At 42.3% G+C, this 19,502-nt stretch overlaps 1 protein-coding gene across 4 annotated transcripts in view; it reads left to right on the top strand.

The window, feature by feature from the left end:
* Positions 1 to 19,113, top strand: part of sept12 (septin 12) — a 120,003-nt gene extending 100,890 nt beyond the window's left edge. For all 4 annotated transcript variants that reach the window (XM_038738967.1, XM_038738959.1, XM_038738976.1 and 1 more), the window contains 7 exons: positions 9,875 to 9,956; positions 11,278 to 11,415; positions 12,368 to 12,485; positions 12,697 to 12,792; positions 13,436 to 13,532; positions 15,397 to 15,448; positions 18,151 to 19,113. In XM_038738967.1, coding sequence (XP_038594895.1) covers positions 9,875 to 9,956; positions 11,278 to 11,415; positions 12,368 to 12,485; positions 12,697 to 12,792; positions 13,436 to 13,532; positions 15,397 to 15,448; positions 18,151 to 18,316 — 749 coding nt within the window. In that variant the 3' untranslated portion in view covers positions 18,317 to 19,113. The remainder of the gene's footprint in view (positions 1 to 9,874; positions 9,957 to 11,277; positions 11,416 to 12,367; positions 12,486 to 12,696; positions 12,793 to 13,435; positions 13,533 to 15,396; positions 15,449 to 18,150) is intronic.
* The last annotated feature ends 389 nt before the right edge of the window (positions 19,114 to 19,502 follow it).

Below are 19,502 nucleotides of genomic sequence, written 5' to 3'. Positions count from 1 at the left end.
CTCTGGGTTGTCATGGATTTGGTCCACTAATAAACTTGGCCAGATTTCTAGAAATGAGAGCTGCTCCTTCCCAAGTGGGATGGATGCCGTCTCTCCGGATCAGACCAGGTCTTCCCCAGAAAGTCTGCCAATGATCAACAAAGCCCACATCGTTTGCTGGACACCACCTCGACAACCAGCGGCGGAATGACGACATGCGGCTATACATGTCGTCACTGGTCAGATTTGGCAGGTGTCCAGAGAAAACTACGGTGTCCGACATTGTTTTTGCATATGTACACACCGACTCAACATTAATCTTAGTGACCTCCGATTGGTGTAACCGGGAGTCATTACCGCCGACGTGAATAACAATCTTACTGTATTTACGTTTATCCTTAGCCAGCAGTTTCAAATAAGACTCAATGTCGCCCGCTCTGGCCCCAGGGATGCACTTAACAATGGCCACCGGCTTCGCTAAATTCACGTTTCTCAAAATGGAACTGCCAATGATCAGAGTTGGTTTCTCAGCGGGTGTGTCGCTGAGTGGGGAAAATCTGTTAGAAACGTGAACAGGTTGATGATGCCCGGTGGACTTTGAATGCTTACGACTATTCCTCCTTCGGACAGTCACCCAGCCCCCCCCCCCCCACCCACTTTCCTGGCTGCACAGGAGATGCCGGGGACGGCTACCACAGGCTAACTCAGGCCGTTCCGCACTGACTACCGGGGACTGGCTAGCTACAGTAGCTAAAGACTGATCTACCAAGGTGCGGAGCCGGACTTCTAAATCACTGAGCCTCGCCTCCATGTCTATAAATAAACTACACTTATTACATGTACCATTACCGCTAAAGGAGGCAGAGGAGTAACTGAACATCTGACACACCGAGCAGGAGAAAGTAGGAGAGAGAGAGGGAGAAGGAGAAGCCATCGCTAGATGCTAAGCTAAAGTCGCTAACGGCTAAGCTAAAGTACTGTAGCGTCAGCTACCAAAACTTTAGAACAACTATGAGATTGAACAGCAGTCACTAAAAGATGGAAAGAACTGTGAGTGCTTAGGCAAAATTACTGTAAAGAATAAGTGTTTAGCGAACAGTTGGCCGCTGTAATCAAACAAATGTAACTGTTATTTAGCGAGAGCAGCACAACACGGTACCAACACACAAGCACCGGAAACGGAAATGAGTCAACACGCTTACCGCAATACGTCAGCAGATCCAGCTGCTGAAAGCATTTAGCTGAAAGTTCTGCTGTGCCCAAATACGGCCTCACCACAGACAGAGTTGCTAATCACTTCAGTTCACTAAAGGAAGCCATCTCTTATGACTGTGTGGGTAGCAAGGCTTGATGTGTGATGAGTTTAGAGTTGACCTCTGTCATCTGACTGATCCCTGATCCCCAGCCCCACCTCATTTGCATAGTGAGGCAGAAATGCATAGAGATATGAGAGCAGACAGAATAGAATAGAATATTATACATGGACAATAAATAAATAAGGTAATTACTACAATAGTGAATAAATAAAGAAGCCAATTAACCTCTTAACATTCCAACGGCCCGCCCCCGGGCCGTCTGTTAGGCGGGAGTGGTTGAACAGGTTGGAGGACCCAAATGCAGGACACAAGGCTGACAGGTTCAGTTCAATGATTTATTAAGGCAACTAAAAGTGAGCATACTTTTACACGTGAATGGTGTGTGAGTCCAAAGTAAACCAAAATCGAACAGAAAATCTACAACGGGTGTGATCCTTAATCCACAGAACAAATGAAGTACAGGCTGGAAACAGGCAGACAAGACAAACAGCAACCACAACACACTGCAATGACCAGACAGAGACTGAACAGAAACAGCAAACATATATACACAGGGTTAACGAGCAGGGTAGGGGCAACACAGGTGACAGAGATGAGACTAACGAGACACAGGCAGGCAGTGAGACAGCAGGGGAAAACAGACAGACACTAACAGGTTGCAAAACACAAGGCAAGAATCTAACTGAAACTCAAAACACAGAACAAAAGCAGACAGATCACAAATAACCAACAGGGAAACAGAGTGGACTGGCTAACACAGAGCAGATCACCATCACGCAGGCAGTGGAAAAAACACTGGCCATACTGAACCCAAAACTAAAGACAAAGCTGAAACCTAAGACAGACTAAATAATAGATACAGAAAAGACTAAAATAACACTGAGAATAAACTAAACAAAGCAGGCAGGCACACAGCGTGACACCGTCAGGTCCTGGTATTTCGGTATTTGCACACAGCTGCTATGTTAACTTCATACTCATATGACACACCATTTGAAAGCTAGAATCCTGGTGATTCGACCAATGCAAACCATTTCAAGATACAATCACCACAGCGGTTACAATCGGCGCTTCTGTCAAACCAACCAGTACAAGCAAAATTGACGCGACTCACCTATGAAGCCTCATAGTAATCCACCGATCGATTATATTCCAACAAAAGCGGTCTTGTTACGTTGTCAAAGGTCCAAATGATCCAATCCAGTAAAAATATTTAGTACAAAACATATTATTCCATCAATAAATCCTCAGAGACTGCTGCTGCATCGTTTCATATTTGCCGGCAGACGTGGCTCGTATGTCATTATAACCGTAAATAACTCCGATTTGAATGTAAACAACTAGAATAGCTTGTATTCAAATTAGCCGCTGAACTCTGACCTTTCGAGTGACACCAAGTCCGATCCAATAGGAGCTCACATGTCCCTTTCACAGCCTTCAACAGCCAACGAGAACCTGCGCTGTAAGGAAGGACCAACCTCTATTATTTCCTGGGTAGGCCGAGCCAGTTGCAAGCAGGGACAATGACTGGCACTTCGTGTAGCCAATAAAATTCTCAAAATAACGATATCCAGCTTTAAGTAGGAAGTTCATGATCTAACAGCAAAAAAATACATCTAGGTAGTATGATGAAAGTCAGTGGGGCTCTGGTTGTCTTGCTTGGCCGTTTCCTCTTCAGGCATTCGAAGGCATGCATCACAAAGTGCTCCACATCACTTTGCATTTGAGGCCAGCAGAACCCATCTCTAATTTGCCCCAGTGTTCTTTCTGCTCCCAAATGTCCCATTCCTTGATGCAATTCTCTGATTTCATTGTTGTTCTTTGGGGAGGAGCAGCTGATCTCTGCCATTGGCCCTCTTGTATAGGACTCCATCCTCATTCATCTGCAGTTTGCTCCACTGTCTCAACAGTATCCTGACAGTATCCTTCTACAACATTGCACTCTCCACAGTAGCCCTGATTGCATCCTGTCTCACCTCCGCTGTCGATGTTGAGAGGTAGCCTGGATAGGCCATCGGAGTCTGCATTCCTCTTGCCTGGTCGGTATCTGATCGTGAAGTGGAAGTCGGCTAATTCACCCACCCACCTATGACCTGTTGCGTTCAGTTTTGCTGTTGTGAGAACATAGGTGAGGGTGTTATTGTCCATGTAGACAACAAAATGGGGGGGCATAATGAAGATAGTCCCGAAACCTTTCACAAATTGACCATTTCAAAGCCAGAAACTCCAGCTTTCTTGAATGCGTATGATAATTTTTCTCATGTGGTGTTAATGTTCGTGAACCATATGCAATCACTTTTATCTTGCCTGCTTTTTTCTAACACAGCCCCAAGTCCTCTTATGAACCATCACAATGGAGTATGAAAGGCTTTGACATCACAAAGTCCCCTCAGACAGTCCCCCATACTCCTTTGGAACTCTGCTGGCGCTGAGCTGAGGCCAAATGTTATGCGGTTCCACTGGTACAGGCCTCAAGGTGATATAAAGGCTGTGAGAGAGCGACTTTCAGGGTCTAGGAACCGCTGGTGATATGCTTTGCCTTGATCCAAAACTGAAAAGTGGGAGCTGCCATGCAGGGAGTCCTGTATATCCTGGATCTGTGGTACATCTGGAACAAATAACAGACTTTGCACTGCAAACTGGGCTCCAACATGTGCACGAACATATGTGATTGTTATCTGTTCAGTGGCCAGGCGTACTCCCCTCTTCCCTTTCTGTGCTCTCCCCACACTTTGGTTTGAATCTGGTGTCTGTAGCAACTTTAGCATTAATTTAGCTGTTTTCGCTGACACTGAGAACATTCTGCTGATCTTCTGAATTTTTCGTGCTTTGGCTGCTGTGTGCCCAACTTACCAACTACTTCTTCAATCACATTGAATCCAATGGTAGGTTGTTCTGTAATGTTGGTATCTCTGGATACTAACATGGGGACTAGCAGAGTGTCAAAGTCCAAATCAAACTCTGTTTCAATCTATCCAATATATGGGATTTCACTCCCATTTACACCTAATGCAACCAAAGGCTCTGTTCCCAACAGAGATGAGGACTCGAGTTTGAGACCTGGACTTGAGTCCGACTTAAGTTGCACACACAGTGACTTGAGACTTGACTTGAGACTCGTCCTCAAAAGACTTCAGACTCGACTTGGACTCGAGATACGGAACTCGTGAACAATGTTTATTTTTAGGATACGTCTGATGAGCTTGCTCCTCTCCCTCCGTATCCTATAACCTGCCTACGGAACAGGTAGTATCAGCTACGCGCGGAAATATGTGTGATCACCTGGTGGTTCTTGTGGAGGTGATGTAGTGTAGCAGGAAGACAGCACTAACATGGGACCTGGGAAGTGGATGGGCAACTGTGGGTCCCGGCTCAGCAGCCCCTTCCTGTTACCCTGCATGAATCTGTTCTGTCTGCAGCCACGAGAAAGATGGCCTTCCTGCCCACAGCGTCAGCAGTGTCTACATGTGTCACCAACTTAAGCCTCTCTGCATGCCTGGCATACTCTAGTCCATTTTGGTGATAGCCAGTTGTCTGTACTGAGCCTTGGCTTTGTTGCCTCTTCTACTTCCTGCTACTGTAGAGAGCAGTCGTGCTTTTCCTACTCTCCCCCTTATCTTGGCTTGCTCCTATTTTCTGTCTACTTTGGTCGTGTGGAAACTTTTCCCTTTTGACCACCTGCCTGCTGTTCTTCTGAAACCACCAAAATGGAAATTAATCAACTGGTCACTCAGCGCTATTGACAAGATTTTCACCCAGAGACGTGCTTCACCGGGTGAGCCGAACTGTCCCAGTGGAACATTCGCTGCAGGCTACACTCACGACTCGTGGGAGACCTGGCAAGCAGTTTGCTTGGATGTTTTATCTGTGGAGGACATTGAAGATTTATGGAAAATTGGAATTTTGTTAGTGGGCTTCCTGATTATTGGGCTTGGAATCTCCCTAATATATCGTAAAATTGGTAAGACAGCCGCCAGCAAATTTACCCAAAAGCTGTCTGGGGAACTTAAAGAGTGCTTAAATGGGGTGAACAAAAAGCTGAAGGTTTTACATCAAAGGGCTGATCAGAATGGTGAACTGTTTCGTAACATCTCAGGCTGGCTTGTGGAAGCACAGAGGAGGATTGACACCATCGGGGCGCAGTCTGGTGAGCTGCTGAGAGTAACCACTGGTCTGACAATAAAATTAGAAGAAATGTCAAAATCACTACATGAACTGGATGCACGTATGACGCTGAGGATGACAGCGATTGAAGGACACTGATCCGGATAAATGTTACCGAATCAACCTAAATTGGATTAAAAATTATTGTCTTACAAACACAAACTCATTATCTTCCTCGCACCATACACCCCCCCTCCCCATTCCTCAGATATTTATCCTTTTTAAGAACAAGAGTTATTAGAGCTTTTAACAGAGTAGAAGGTAACTCTCCCTTAACCAGGGCTTTGTTGTATATATTAAGTAGTAGAGGTGTCTAGGGGCAACCCCAAACCCTAATTGCTCCAAAGGCGTATGACCTCTGACATATATAGCAATTGTAAGTCACTTTGGTAAAAACGTCAGATAAATTACTCTTTATTTATTAATTTATTTAGGTGTCAGTTCAGTGGAATAGTATTTACAAAAATTCAGCTGTGAAGCCATCTCGTCCCAAGGCCTTTCTAATTGGCAGTCCTCTAATTACCCCAGTAATTTCTTCTGATTATCAGAAGGTCAAGATCCTCCTTTTGTGATTCAGACAATCAAGGAAGATTAAATCTTTGGGAAAATGTTTCCATATCCTCGTCACTATGTTCAGAGGTGGCCATATAAAGATTCCTATAGAACTCTCTTAACATATTATATCTTAACATATCCACTGATTCATAGTATTTTTGCCTCATTCTGAAGAGCGAGAACTCTACTTTCTGTGACAGTATACAATTGTACTCGTATTTAAGTTAAGTTGTGACAATCCCTCATCATTTAACTCAATATACATATTGAGTTGGTTTCTTAGCGCCACTGATAAACTCAGATTTCTGTAGAAGAGATGAATTAAATCTCCATCTTGGTCTGAAGTCACACTGAACTTGGTGTCACTGAAGGGCACTAGATCCAGGCTAACTAAAGTGTGGTCTAAAACTAGAATGCCCCGATAAGACATTACAGACTGTAGGAGGTTCTTTGAGATGAGAAAAAAATCTTTTCGGGAGTAAGTCTTGTGTGGAGCTGGAAAGAAGGTGTAATCTCTTACTCTTGGATTTAGAATCCTCCACACATCTATACAACCCAAAGCCTCAGTCAGACGTCTCAGTGCCTACAATGCCTTAGAAACTCTAATAGGGATATTACTGCTACGATCAAGGATAGACTCCATTACCAAATTAAAATCCCCATCAATAATAGCATTATAATCTCCCGCCTGCAGCAATTTGGCCTCAGAGTCAATGAAGAACTGTGGTTCATCTCCATTTGGAGCATAGATATTTGTTAGAATAGTCATTTGACCTTGTATTTCCCCCAACCTTTCCGGGAACCATCACCTTATTGTGGTGGAGAGGTTTGCGTGCCCCGGTGAGCCTGGAGGCTGTGTTGTCTGGAGCCTAGTGCTCCTGGTAGGGTCTCCCAAGGCAAAGTGGTTCCAGGTGAGGGGCCAGACTGAGAATGGTTCATAAAGACACCTGGTGAAAAAACGAGGAAGAGGAGAGACCCTGCCCGGAGGAAGCCCGGGGCACCCGTCTGGAGCCAGGCCCAGAGGGAGGGCTTGCCGGCGAGCGCCTGGTGGCCGGGTTTGCCACGGAGCCCGGCCGGGCACAGCTGGAAAAAGCAACGTGGCCTCCCTACGCCTTCGGGTAGTGGGGGGGAAATCTCTGACTGTTGTTTGTGCATATGCACCAAAAAGAAGTTCAGACTATTCAGCCTTCTTGGAGACCCTGAATGGAGTTCTGTGTGGGGCTCCTATAGGGGACTCCATAGTTCTGCTGGGAGACTTCAACGTCCTTTAAGCATCTGTACAAGATTAAATCCATCCATAATTTGCTGCAGTTTTTTCTTGTACTGTTATCGTCCCAGTGTAGATTAAAATCGCCCATCACTATAACCTCCTTTTTAAAATCACACTGCTTTAACTTTTCCTTGAACTTATCGTAAAAGTCTATGTTAGCAGATGGTGGTCGATATAAGACTATTAATGTCAAAGACATCTGAGGTGCAAGAGATAGATTTAACCCAACACATTCTAAATCAATTGGGGTTTTCCACTGGATTTCACTGCACTGTATGTTATCTCTCACATAGATCATTACCCCTCCCCCTTTGGCGTCAGCTCTATTTCTCCTGTAGGAGACGTACCCCAGAACTAAAAGCACAGCAGTAGGGGAATTTTTATGCAGCCAAGTTTCGGATAGGCAGAAATAATCCAGATTTGATTCAGTCAACATGTGGATAATTTGATTGCTTTTTGATTTTAAGCTTCGAATATTTAGATGTCCGCCAAAGAGACCTTTTGATCCCAGATTATGCGTGCGTTGTTTACAGTGTGTTAGCGGTGCTCGCCACGCCGGCTTTGTGAAGACTTTCGCCGCTGGGTCCCCCCGCCATGTCGCTCACACGCGGGAGCCGTTCTCGTCGCTGCAGGATGTCCACCTGACGAACCACGGCGAAACCCCGGACCGTCTGGACTAAAGCGGAACAGAAGAACCACCAAGTTCAGTGTTGACAATGGTGATGTACTCTCTGATGGCTGATGTACTCTCCGCGGACGTGAACCGCTGCCTCCACGGTGAATCACGCCTAAGATCCAGCCCACCATCCGCGCAGGCGCTAACCTCACCAGTCCATCTCAGCTCGACGCAGGTATTCACCTGAGCCACCTGAGCCAACGCTGGATCCCTGGAGACACTACCCGGGAGCACCGCCGCTGGAGATGCACCGGAGCCACAGGTAGGCGCATCAAGAAGGTTTGCTCTGTGTTGTTTGGGCCGGTTGGACCAGGACACCGGTGGATGTCGCACGACAAAAGTAGGCAAAGGCATATTATCATGGCATTGTTTGTTGATTTCTTACAAGGTGTTTCTTTGCGTTTTCTTCTTTGATGGTAGCAATTTGAAACTGCAAGTGTAACAGCCAGGGTGTACTCTCCGTACCCCAAAATGCCATTGATCTTGTTTGTTTGCTTGTGCCAATGCGCCTCCTTCTCAAACCAGTTGTTTAAAATGTTGTTACAAGTTGTGTCCTTAGTATAAATGTTTTCTACCGGCAGCGTGGACCATCTCTCTCCTTACTCCAGGCTGCTTATAAAACTGCATAGCTATAAGGGATTCTATAACTGTAACCAGTTTTTCACTTACAGAGCTCTCTGTCAGCTCAACACAGGAAACTAACCTGTGTGCACGATCTATCTCCGGTGGCTGCACATTGTCATCCCAGCCAGGATCAAGGATCGATCAGTAATCATCTTAACCAACCGTGTCACGTGACTCCTATAGAAAGTAAATTATATATATATATATATATATATAATCACATCCACCACCCGGACTATTAGGACTGTTAGCACTGGCGCCCCCCAGGGGTGTGTGCTTTCCCCACTGCTCTTCTCCCTCTACACGAACGACTGCACCTGCATCATCAAGAAGGCCCAGTAGAGGATGTACTACCTGCGCCAGCTCAGGAAGCTTAACCTGCCCAACGAGCTGCTGATCCACTTCTACACAGCCATCATCCGTCTGTCCTCTGCACGTCCATCACTGTCCGGTTTGGATCTGCCACCAAAAAGGACAGGTGCAGACTACAACGGACAGTCAGGACTGCAGAAAAGATAATCAGTGCCAACCTGCCCTCCATTCAGGACTTTTCTATAGTCGCCGTAGGCCCTACAGAGCACTGTACACCAAAACCAACAGACTCAGGAACAGTTTCTTCTCATAAGCCATCACTCTGATGAACAGCTGACTCTGACACACAGTGTCAGGAACAATTCCTGTGCAATAACCCAGTAACTCTGTCTCTAATCAGCCACCTGTTTACTGGTTTCCACTTATTATTTATTCATCATTCTCTATTTCTTCATACAGTTCATATTCTCATATTGTACATTGTCCAAACTGTATACCAATTCCACCTACCTCAAGTACATAACATCTGCACATAATACTTATTTATTCCAGCATCCTTTCCACTGTGCTCCATCGCACTGTGTTCATGTGTACATATATGCATTTATGTGTCTGTGTACCTGTATATGACATCCACCTCTGACATGTACCTAATAATAATAATAATAATAACAATAATGGTAATAATAATTCACCCCTGCATCCTTTACACTCTGCTCATCTCTGTCTATATATTGCTTTTGTTTATAGTGTGTATATTGTGTTCTCTATATTGTAGCCTGTGTTTGATTTTATTATTATTGTATTATTGTATAACTAAGCACATCATAAGCAATGCACAATCCAGAGTCAAATTCATTGTATGTGTACACATACCTGGTAATAAATCTGATTCTGATTCTGTGATTTCATTTTCTGATTGACGAAGCATAAAGCATTGGCATGTGTGTAACACTCCCCCCGTCCTTCTCTGTGTAGTGATTGAGGAGAAGGGAGTGAAGATGAAGCTGACAGTGATCGACACTCCAGGATTTGGAGACCAGATCAACAACGAGAACTGGTGAGTGGCTGGAGGGTAGAGGCAGAGAAGAAGATGGTGCTTTCCATACTGGCTACAAAAGTATAAGTATAAGTGATTTCAGTTATTGTAATCCAAACCAGAAAGCAACAGAGTTAATGGGAAATATAGTCTTTAGAAGAAGAAACCCAGTCATAAAAGACATTTATAGTTATTATGCACCTAGTAATCACAGCAGTCTGAGAGAGCATGCAGATTTTATTTTATTTTTTATTTTATTTATTCAGGGAGCTTCACTGACAGCAACCTCTTTGCAAGAAGACCCTGATCACAAATACATCGTTACACATTCACACCTGGAAGCTGCCTAGTACAATGAGCAGTTGGAGTTATGGGCCTTGGTCAAGGGCACCTCAGTGGTGGTAAATGAGGGAGGGAAAGTACTGCTTGTTTTACTTACTTTCCAGGGATTGGACCGGCACCCTCCCGGTCACAAACTCGCCTCTCTAACAATGGGTCACCACTGTCAGATACAGAAGGGTCTGTCGGGTTTTTGTGTCCAAAAGAAGCTTTTTGCCTCTCAGAGGGTTTTCGAGTACATGCAAAGTGAGATAACTCAAACACATATTATTATATAAGTCTTATCTTTATGAAAGAAAGAATTAGGAGAGTGAGACATTTGAGAGCGTTTTGTTGGTTCTGTCCTCCAGAAACCCAGAAAAGTCATAATTTTTTATGTTTGCTGTAATATACTCAATGAGACAGCTGTGGGTTGTTTTGTCTGTATGTTATTGATTATTGTCCTATCTGTCCTCAACTAAAGGAACCACGCATGTGAGTATTATTATTTTCACCTAGTATGGATGTAAATATCTCAAACAACCTAAAGCTAAAAGTGAGCACTTTTTTGTAAACTTTTTCTGAGTTACCATTTTAAATTCAATGTGAAGGAGTACAGAATGAAAATCTTGACTCTGTCCTAATACTTTCTGACTGCACTGCATTGTGAGCACTGTATGAAATGTACATCAAATTTATATGAGATGGCTTGTGCATATTTTACAATAATTTACTCACAATTTAATCTGACATGCATGGTCTCTTTGGAAATAAATAAAATTGCTAGGATACTACATCAGATGTGAACCAGCAGTGCAATGTATTTTTATATACATTTGTCTTTATATCAACAGTAACTCTATGAAAAGATCTAAGCCAATGAATTGATCCTACTAACAAGTAAACTAGTAAAAAAAACTATTTAGGGAATTCAGGAATATAAAGATTAAATGCCAACCTTATCCTTAAATGACCAGAATATTAAAGTCATTGAGCAGCTCTTCTCTGCTGCTCCTCTCCACAGCTGGGAGCCTATAATAACATACATCAACGAACAGTATGAGAAATACCTGAGAGAGGAGCTGCATGTCAGCCGCAAGAGGAGAATTCTCGACAGCAGAGTCCACTGCTGCATCTACTTCCTCCCTCCCACTGGACACAGGTCAGTACTCATTCACTGCCAGGTTCAGCATCACATGGATTGATGGCGGATTTTAAAGTCACATATTTAATTCACTAACCATGTATATTCATAATTAGAGCATTTCACACATTTCACTGGACTATCCCTTAAAATTTTTCTGTCAATATGTTTACTTCCAGTTTGAGTCTAAATGTAAATGCTCCGTACTTGTATAGCGCCTTTCTAGTCTTTTCGACCACTCAAAGCGCTTTTACACTACATCTGCATTCACCAGTCATACACATTCATATACTGAGCCTTTGTGCTCAAACGGAAACTAACATTCACACACATTCATACACTAGCGGAATAGCCGGTATCTTGCCCAAGGACACCAGGGGGAGCCAGGGATTGAACCGCCGACCTTCCGATTAACGGCAAACCCACTGTAACATTACACCAAGTGTTGTAGATGTGCAGACAGATAAGCTGAAACAAAAGACATTGGCTGGTGAGCTGTAGAGATCTTAAAATTAGTGAAATAACACCCAAAAGACGAGGTTGAGAAGCTTGACCCACATGATGCACATCATATTATCTGCTGCTTTAGCTTGTAGTTTGGGTTTAGTGCTCACCACCATCATTGTCAATTACTAGAGCTAGAACAAGTGACCATGACTGCTGACTGTTACACTATTCAGATCAGGTAAAAGTTTTCGCCACATGTCATTACTGCATAGGAAACTACCGCCAACAATCATTGCATTTACGTTCATTAATTCCTACAGAGGCTTTTTTCACTTGGACAAAAAAGTGGCAGAGCTACACCTATGGGTGTAACTCTCTAAGCTCTGTGGGGCTTAGGCACAGTGGTAGTTGTAGAGACATTTAACACAAAACCTTATGGTGGCACTAGAGGACAAATCATCTCATCAAAGGCATTCATTGCTCATCAGTGCTCCGAAAAGTTAAAAGAGGTATTTGTTTACAGGTTACGTCCCATTGATGTTGAGTTCATGAAGAGGTTGGGGAAGATAGTGAGCATTGTACCTGTCATCGCCAAAGCCGACACACTCACCATTGAGGAAAGACAGGAGTTCAAAGAGAGGGTGATGAAACACACATCCACATGCACAACTAAACTTGTTTTCTTTATCACTTTCTTTTCCTCCGGAGGATGTTCTGATTGTGCAGCATGAGCAAAATCAGTTTTTTGTTTGAGTAAACCCTCACTACACCACCTGATACCCTCACATTTCCTGCCTGTAAAGAAAATTTACCTGACACGTTGTACCTGTTTAACCTTTGATCCTTGGACAGATAAGGCAAGACTTGGCAGCCAATGGGATTTGTGTTTACCCCCAGAAAGAATATGACGAGGATCCAGAGGAACGCATCCTCAAAGACAGGATCAGGGTAACTTCTCAATTCCTGTCATGGTCACAGCAAGAATTGACACTGTCTTCTATTACTCTTCACTATACTAGATATAGATTGTGTAAAACTTTGTGAAGACATGACGAGCAAAAGATCAGATACAATCACATCTAAGTTGTGGTTTTTTGTCAATGTATTCGGTTTGGACTTTGTTTAGGTTCATACTGCTCATTGAAGTTCACTAGCTTATCTTCTGGCCCTCTATTATAGAGAGACCTTGTGTCTACATCTAGGTTCCAGACCTTAATTATTTCAGTTTGGAAGCAACAAGGTACATACACAATGCACACAACGAGTGGGAGGGGGGGAACAATGTCAATATATAATATAGGTGACTCATAATTCCTGATCTAAAACTTGAAATGGAAACTCTTTTTGTTTACAAAGACATTTATATAATCAGATTATGCCCAAAATTCAGGAAAAATACTTTACATACTGAATGTCACACCCATAGTCAGAAAACTATGATCTCATATGATGCAACCCTTACATAATTGTTTTTACTTTGCAGAGATAAGCATCTGCAATAATGTATTCACAGTCCTCTGATACTGTAGATCTGTTATAATGTATGAATCGAAAGCAGCGTGACTGAGACATGCTCATACTGTGTGTCCAGGAAAGCATTCCCTTTGCTGTGGTGGGAACAGACAAGGAGCACCAGGTGAATGGAAACAAGGTACTTGGCCGTAAAACAAAGTGGGGAATCATTGAAGGTAAGGCAACAGTTTAACATCAGTGGTATTATCATTTACTTCTTAGTTGCTACTGTGTACAAATTGTGATCTCATTTTTGGCAAAGCATATATATAGGTGCCACAAAGTGTTCAATGACTATAACAGCTCCAAACTACCATATATCCCAAGATGCCACCCTCACTTCTTACTGCAGACAGACATCCAGTTTCTCCACAGCCAATAATTGTTGTGTAAGCAGCACTTATGACATTTGTATCTGCAGCAGTGATCTTTACCTGCCATCATGTCACTTCCTGCTTCAGTGGCAATGATATTTCCAAACAAGCAATGGCATTTCTACATGTGGCAGTGCCTCTAACCACAGCAACACTATGATATATATATAATACGATGATATCTCTGATATGATACAATCACAGGAAAAAGTATGTGAACCTTTTGAAATTACCTGAATTTCTACAGAAATTGGTTATAAAATGTGATCTGATCTTCATGTAAGTCACAGCAACAGTCTGCTTAAACTAATACCACACAAACAATTATATGTTGTCATGTTTTTATTGAACACACAGGTATCCATTGCACATTCACAGTGCAGGGTGGAAAAAGCAAGTGAACCCATAGATTTAATAATGATTGACCCTCCTTTTGTAGCAATAACCTGTTTCCTGTAGTTGAGGTCATGGCACAGCATCTCAATCAGGTTGAGATCAGGATTCTGACTGGGCCACTCCAGAAGTAATATTTTCTTCTGCTGAAGCCATTCTGTTGTTGATTTACTTCCGTGCTTTGGGTCGTTGTCCTGTTGCATCACCCATCTTCGGTTGAGCTTCAGTTGGCGGACAGATAGCCTTACATTTGGCTGCAAATTTTTTTGATAAACTTTGGAATTAATTTTTTTGCCAATGATAGCAACCCTTCCAGGCCCTGAGGTACCATGATTCCTCCTCCACCATACTTCACAGTTGGGTAGAGGTTCTGAAGTTGGTGTGCTGTGCCTTTTTTCCTCCACACATAGGGTTGTGTGTTCCTTCCAAACAACTCAACTTTGGTTTTATCTATCCACAGAATATTTTGCTACCAGTGCTGTGGAACATCCAGGTGCTCTTTTGCAAACTTCAGACGTGCAGCAATGGTTTTTTTTGGACAGCTTCCTCCGTGTTGTTGAGATGTTATGTTGTTCCAGAGATTTCTTCAGCTGACACTCTAGAATTCTGAGCATTCTGTGCTGTACTCATGCAGTCATCTTTGCAGAACGGCCCCTCCTAGTGAGAGTAGCAACAGTGCTGAACTTTCTCCATTCATGGACTGATGAACATCAAGGATTTTAGAGATTTTTTTTTACTTTTTTAACCCTTTCCAGTTCACAGTATTCACAGCTTAACGTATTCATAGTGTTTCACTTTTTCCACATTTTATTATGTTACAGCCTTGTTCCAAAATGGATGAAATTCATTATTTAATGCAAAATTCTACAAACAATAACCCATAATGACACCGTGAAAGAAGTTTGAAAATTTTGCAAATTAAAAAAAAATAAAATACAAAAAAAGCACATGTACTACATAAGTATTCACAGCCATTGCTCACTACTTAGTTGAAGCCCCTTTGGCACCAATTTCAGCCTGAAGTCTTTTTGAGAATGATGCTACAAGCTCAGCACACCTATTTTTGGGCAGTTTCTCCCATTCTTCTTTGCAGGACCTTTCATCTCCATCAGGTTGGATAGGGAGCATCAGTGTACAGCTATTTTCAGATCTCTCCAGAGATGTTCAATTGGGTTAAAGTCAGGACTCTGGGCTGTGAATACTTTCCAGTATACACCGTATATGGAAATATGGTTTTGAAAGCCAAACTTTAAACTTATTTCTCTTTCCACAGTTGAAAATGTGGCACACTGTGAGTTTGCCAACCTGAGAGATCTACTCATCAGGTGAGTTTGAGTGTGCTGCTACACTTCATTCATCATGAGTCATTTGTGAGGACCATAAAAGTCATTGGAGATGTTTAAGGGGTCACTACGATGTCCAAGAAGAGGGTCGTAATGGACAACAGCTGAAGGCATGCTCATTTAATGGTAGTCCTACAGACCTTGTACCATAACATGCTAATCCGTGAAGTGAACGACACTTTTTGTCACTTCTGTCAGTTCTGTCATTTTAATTCCACAAAGTGGTAAATGGACTGTATATATTGTATAGCGCGTTTCTAGTTTTCCGCTTTACACTACATGTCATATTCACCCCATTCACACACATTCATACACTGATGGCAGAGGCTGCCATGCAAGGGTCAACTGTTCATCAGATGGAGACTAATATTCAGACACACTCCCACAGAGACGGTGCAGCCATCGGGGGAAACCACCAAACACTATGCCTTTGAGCGTGACCGTTCAGATCAATATAACCCCGCCCTTACAATTTAAATGGTACTTGGAGAAAGCTTGTGAATCTTTTCTGGGGGGGGGGGGATCAAGCACCTTCCCTGTAGCTGTTGGGCTCCGCCAGGGTTAAGCCTTATTACCCATTCTCTTTATGATTTTCACGGACAAAATCCCCAGGCACAGCTGAGGTGCAGAAACATTCGGTTATGGGGACTTCAGAACTGCATATCTGGGTTTTTTTTGGCGGATACATTGGTTCTACCGGTCTTGTCATTCAAATAACAATGTTCACTAGTGTTTTATAACTTGACTTGCTAAAAGTTCACCATCAATAACACAGGAGGTGTAGAAGTAGCTTCTGTGTCTACACGGGATGCACTCAACACACAATTTTATGTGTGTAAAATGGACAATTTGCAGCGGTCGTGTTATTGCCACCAGTTTTGGATTGTAGCACAGATATAAAATGGACTTATTCTTCAGCTGTGCGGAAGTGCAACCTTAGCGACTCTTGCCTTAAAGAAACAGAACTTAGGGCTTGATTAATATATATATTTGTATTTGAACTGTCGTTGCTTAATGAATAAGCCCAGCTACTAAAATTTCACACGATCATTAATGATTTTCAGCATGGTTATACTCAACGCATGGCTGTCTCCCTCTCCTTATTCTTCAAAGGACGAATGTGAGGGAGAGAGCAGCAGATGTTGGTGGTGAAAGTTAGCGGATGATAAGATTAGCATTAAGTGGTCAGGTTACAGCTCTGTCCTGTACTGTACATCTTGATAGTTAAATTAAATTATAAAGAAAGAATGGTGTTGATGACAGAGGAGCTGAGTTTAGTAATATTAAAGCATTAGGGATGCAAACTAGTCCTTTTAAGCTAATGAGGAGATGCATGTTGCCACTCATAGACGGTGGGTTCTTCATCTACCTTCATGTTGCGCCACAGGAAACGGAGGAATGGCCTGTCCTCTTCCAGCAGACGAACCCGGTGGAACATGTCTTTAATGTCACTGCTGATAGCAATTAAGTGTTCCCTGAATCGAAGTAGGACCCCCAACAGGCTAGATCCCAGTGTTGGACCAGGCAGGAAGTGGTCATTCAGGTTCTGGCCCTTGAATGTGAAGGAGCAATTAAAGACTATCTATGTGGGAGGAGAGAGCATGCCCAGAGGAATGACCTTTTTTACAGGTTTAGTTTATTAAAAATCTGCTCTAGATTTTCCTTCTTATTATTCAGTGATGTGGTAATACCAATGTTCCAAAATTATGTGGAAAAACATAATAATTATCTCAACCCCCAACACAAAAATACCGCCCTGTAAAAGCATGTTTTAATCCCCATGGACATTATTTTTATTATTATTTGTAAATGTACCTGTTTTGCACCTGCCTTGACTTCTTACACCCACTCACATACCTTTACCTCTGGTCGCTCACTGCAAACACACCAGCTTTCCCCACCTCTCTCTGTCTCTCTCTCCCTGTCTGCTCCCCTGAGTTTCTCCATCAGCAGTAGGTTATGTTTTATAAAGTCACCGAAAAGACACAGAACTCGTCTTTTTTCTGGACTTTTCCATCCGTGATCCTTTTTTCACGGCAGCAGGTGCGCCACATGCCAGCTTCTTAATTACTTAGCTTATCAATGCCATCATCCACCCCGATGTTTCATTGTAGACATCATCCGATGCCAATTTTGTAGACATCACCCAGCCCTAATTTGAATACATTTATTTACTCTGCAAGAAATTTTGTGTGCATTTCCTTTGTACGTTTCTTTTTTTGATGTTGTGATATAGGTCTTAAATTTCATTCATAGGGGTCTTAAAAACGTCTTAAAAAGTCTTAAATTTGAATAGATGAAAACTGCAGAAACCCTGATAGCACGTGTAAAATGCAAAACTGTGGCCTGTGTAGACAGCTGCATTGATTAAAAGTGGATCTGTTGAATGCGGCTGAAACTTAGATGTAACGTCAATCCTCTTTTCCAACGGTCCCTTTCTTTCTTATTGCACAGATTGAACAAAACTGCAAGCTCTTGTAAATACTCCTGATTGCTACACCAAGTAGTTGCTGGGGGGCCTGACAAATCATAAATGTAAAATGTATCACTTCCGAAAGAAGCCTAGCCACCTCATCCTCAGGGACTTTCATAAATTGCATATTGGTTTGAATCAGATTTATCAGATAGAGAGCAGAAAAATGAATATCAAGTTGTGAATCTTTCTGTTTGTATTTTTTGCAAAGGTCTCACCTGCAGGACCTGAAAGACGTCACACACAATATCCACTATGAGACCTACCGCATACAACGGCTTAACGAGAGCAACGTGAACTTCAGAGAACTGGGACTGTCCACCTGGCTACTGGAGAATGGAACTGCTGACAAATGTGAATCAGAGAGCCACCTGTGATCTCTCAATTCTTCCTCCTGCACCACCAGAGGAATGCTGATGCTCCTCATCCAATCAGAAGGGGATAAGATGGCAAAAAGAGAGCTATTTTTTCCCCCTCATAAAAATTATTTTTAAGTTTGTTTTTCCTTTTTTTACATTAAGGGACAAACTAGTGGATTGTTTTTAAATGAGACATTCTATTTGAGTTTTTACATCAATACATGCATAAAAATATGGATATTTGTGAATGTGAGCTCATATGGGTGGAATGGTGGAGTGTCCGCAAACATTTGGCAATGCAGTGTGTCATTATTGCTTAGGTCAAATGTGTTTAAATGTGATCCTACAGAGCTGCTGTTGCATGAGGAAAGGTTTTGAATTAATGTTTTAATAGAAACAACAATGAACACCAAGCCAGAAACTAAAACTTCCAATATAAAAATTTTAACCTGTTCACTATTCATTTTGACTGTATCTGCTTATAAAAGTACTCTTGTCCTCAAACCATCCTACATGCTGTGGAGAGGTGGATGATGTGCATGTTTGGTCTGAGTTCATTTTTATGAAACGAGAGACTGCTTTTTGTAATTCTGACCTGAGTTAATGGCAGATGTAACTGACTGTAGGGAATATAAACTAAATGATTAGACTTTACGATTTTAGAGAACATTCTGCAGAACACCATGTGCACACATACATGGATAAAATTGAAGATGATGTTTATGTGCTGAACGTTTTTGGCACACAAGTGGTATTTTTAAGAGTGCAGTCCTCATTTAAGTGCCAAAATAAAATAAAAATGCTTAATTTGTTCATTCTCTTTCTCTTTTAAAGAGTACCTACACCCACATGTTTTGTAATTGACTTATATTTATTACTTGACACAGAGCAAAACTAGTCAATATGTCATCATTTGAGCACATAAGGCCTAGTAGATTTCTTTACCTCACAAGCTAGCTCTGTAATCTACCAAGTGGATAAAATGGACAGAAGGCTTTGATTTGGAGATGCTTGTGTCAAAGAGATAAACTACTATGCTAATATATTGCTGGATGGAACTCAAGATAGACAGCTTTTTCATTAAAATTTTGTGAGAGGCCGTTGCTGCTGTTGCAATATGATCCATATGCAATATTCAAAATATTTTTTCATGCTAAACCAATTCATGCATTGTATTGTAGTTTAGCCAATTAAACTACAGTAT

Source organism: Micropterus salmoides, unplaced genomic scaffold (assembly GCF_014851395.1).
Source record: "Micropterus salmoides isolate LMB-PRFRI ecotype aquatic unplaced genomic scaffold, ASM1485139v1 Ms_hic_scaffold_10, whole genome shotgun sequence".
Taxonomy (NCBI): domain Eukaryota; kingdom Metazoa; phylum Chordata; class Actinopteri; order Centrarchiformes; family Centrarchidae; genus Micropterus; species Micropterus salmoides.
This window is presented reverse-complemented; position numbering and strand designations above follow the sequence as displayed.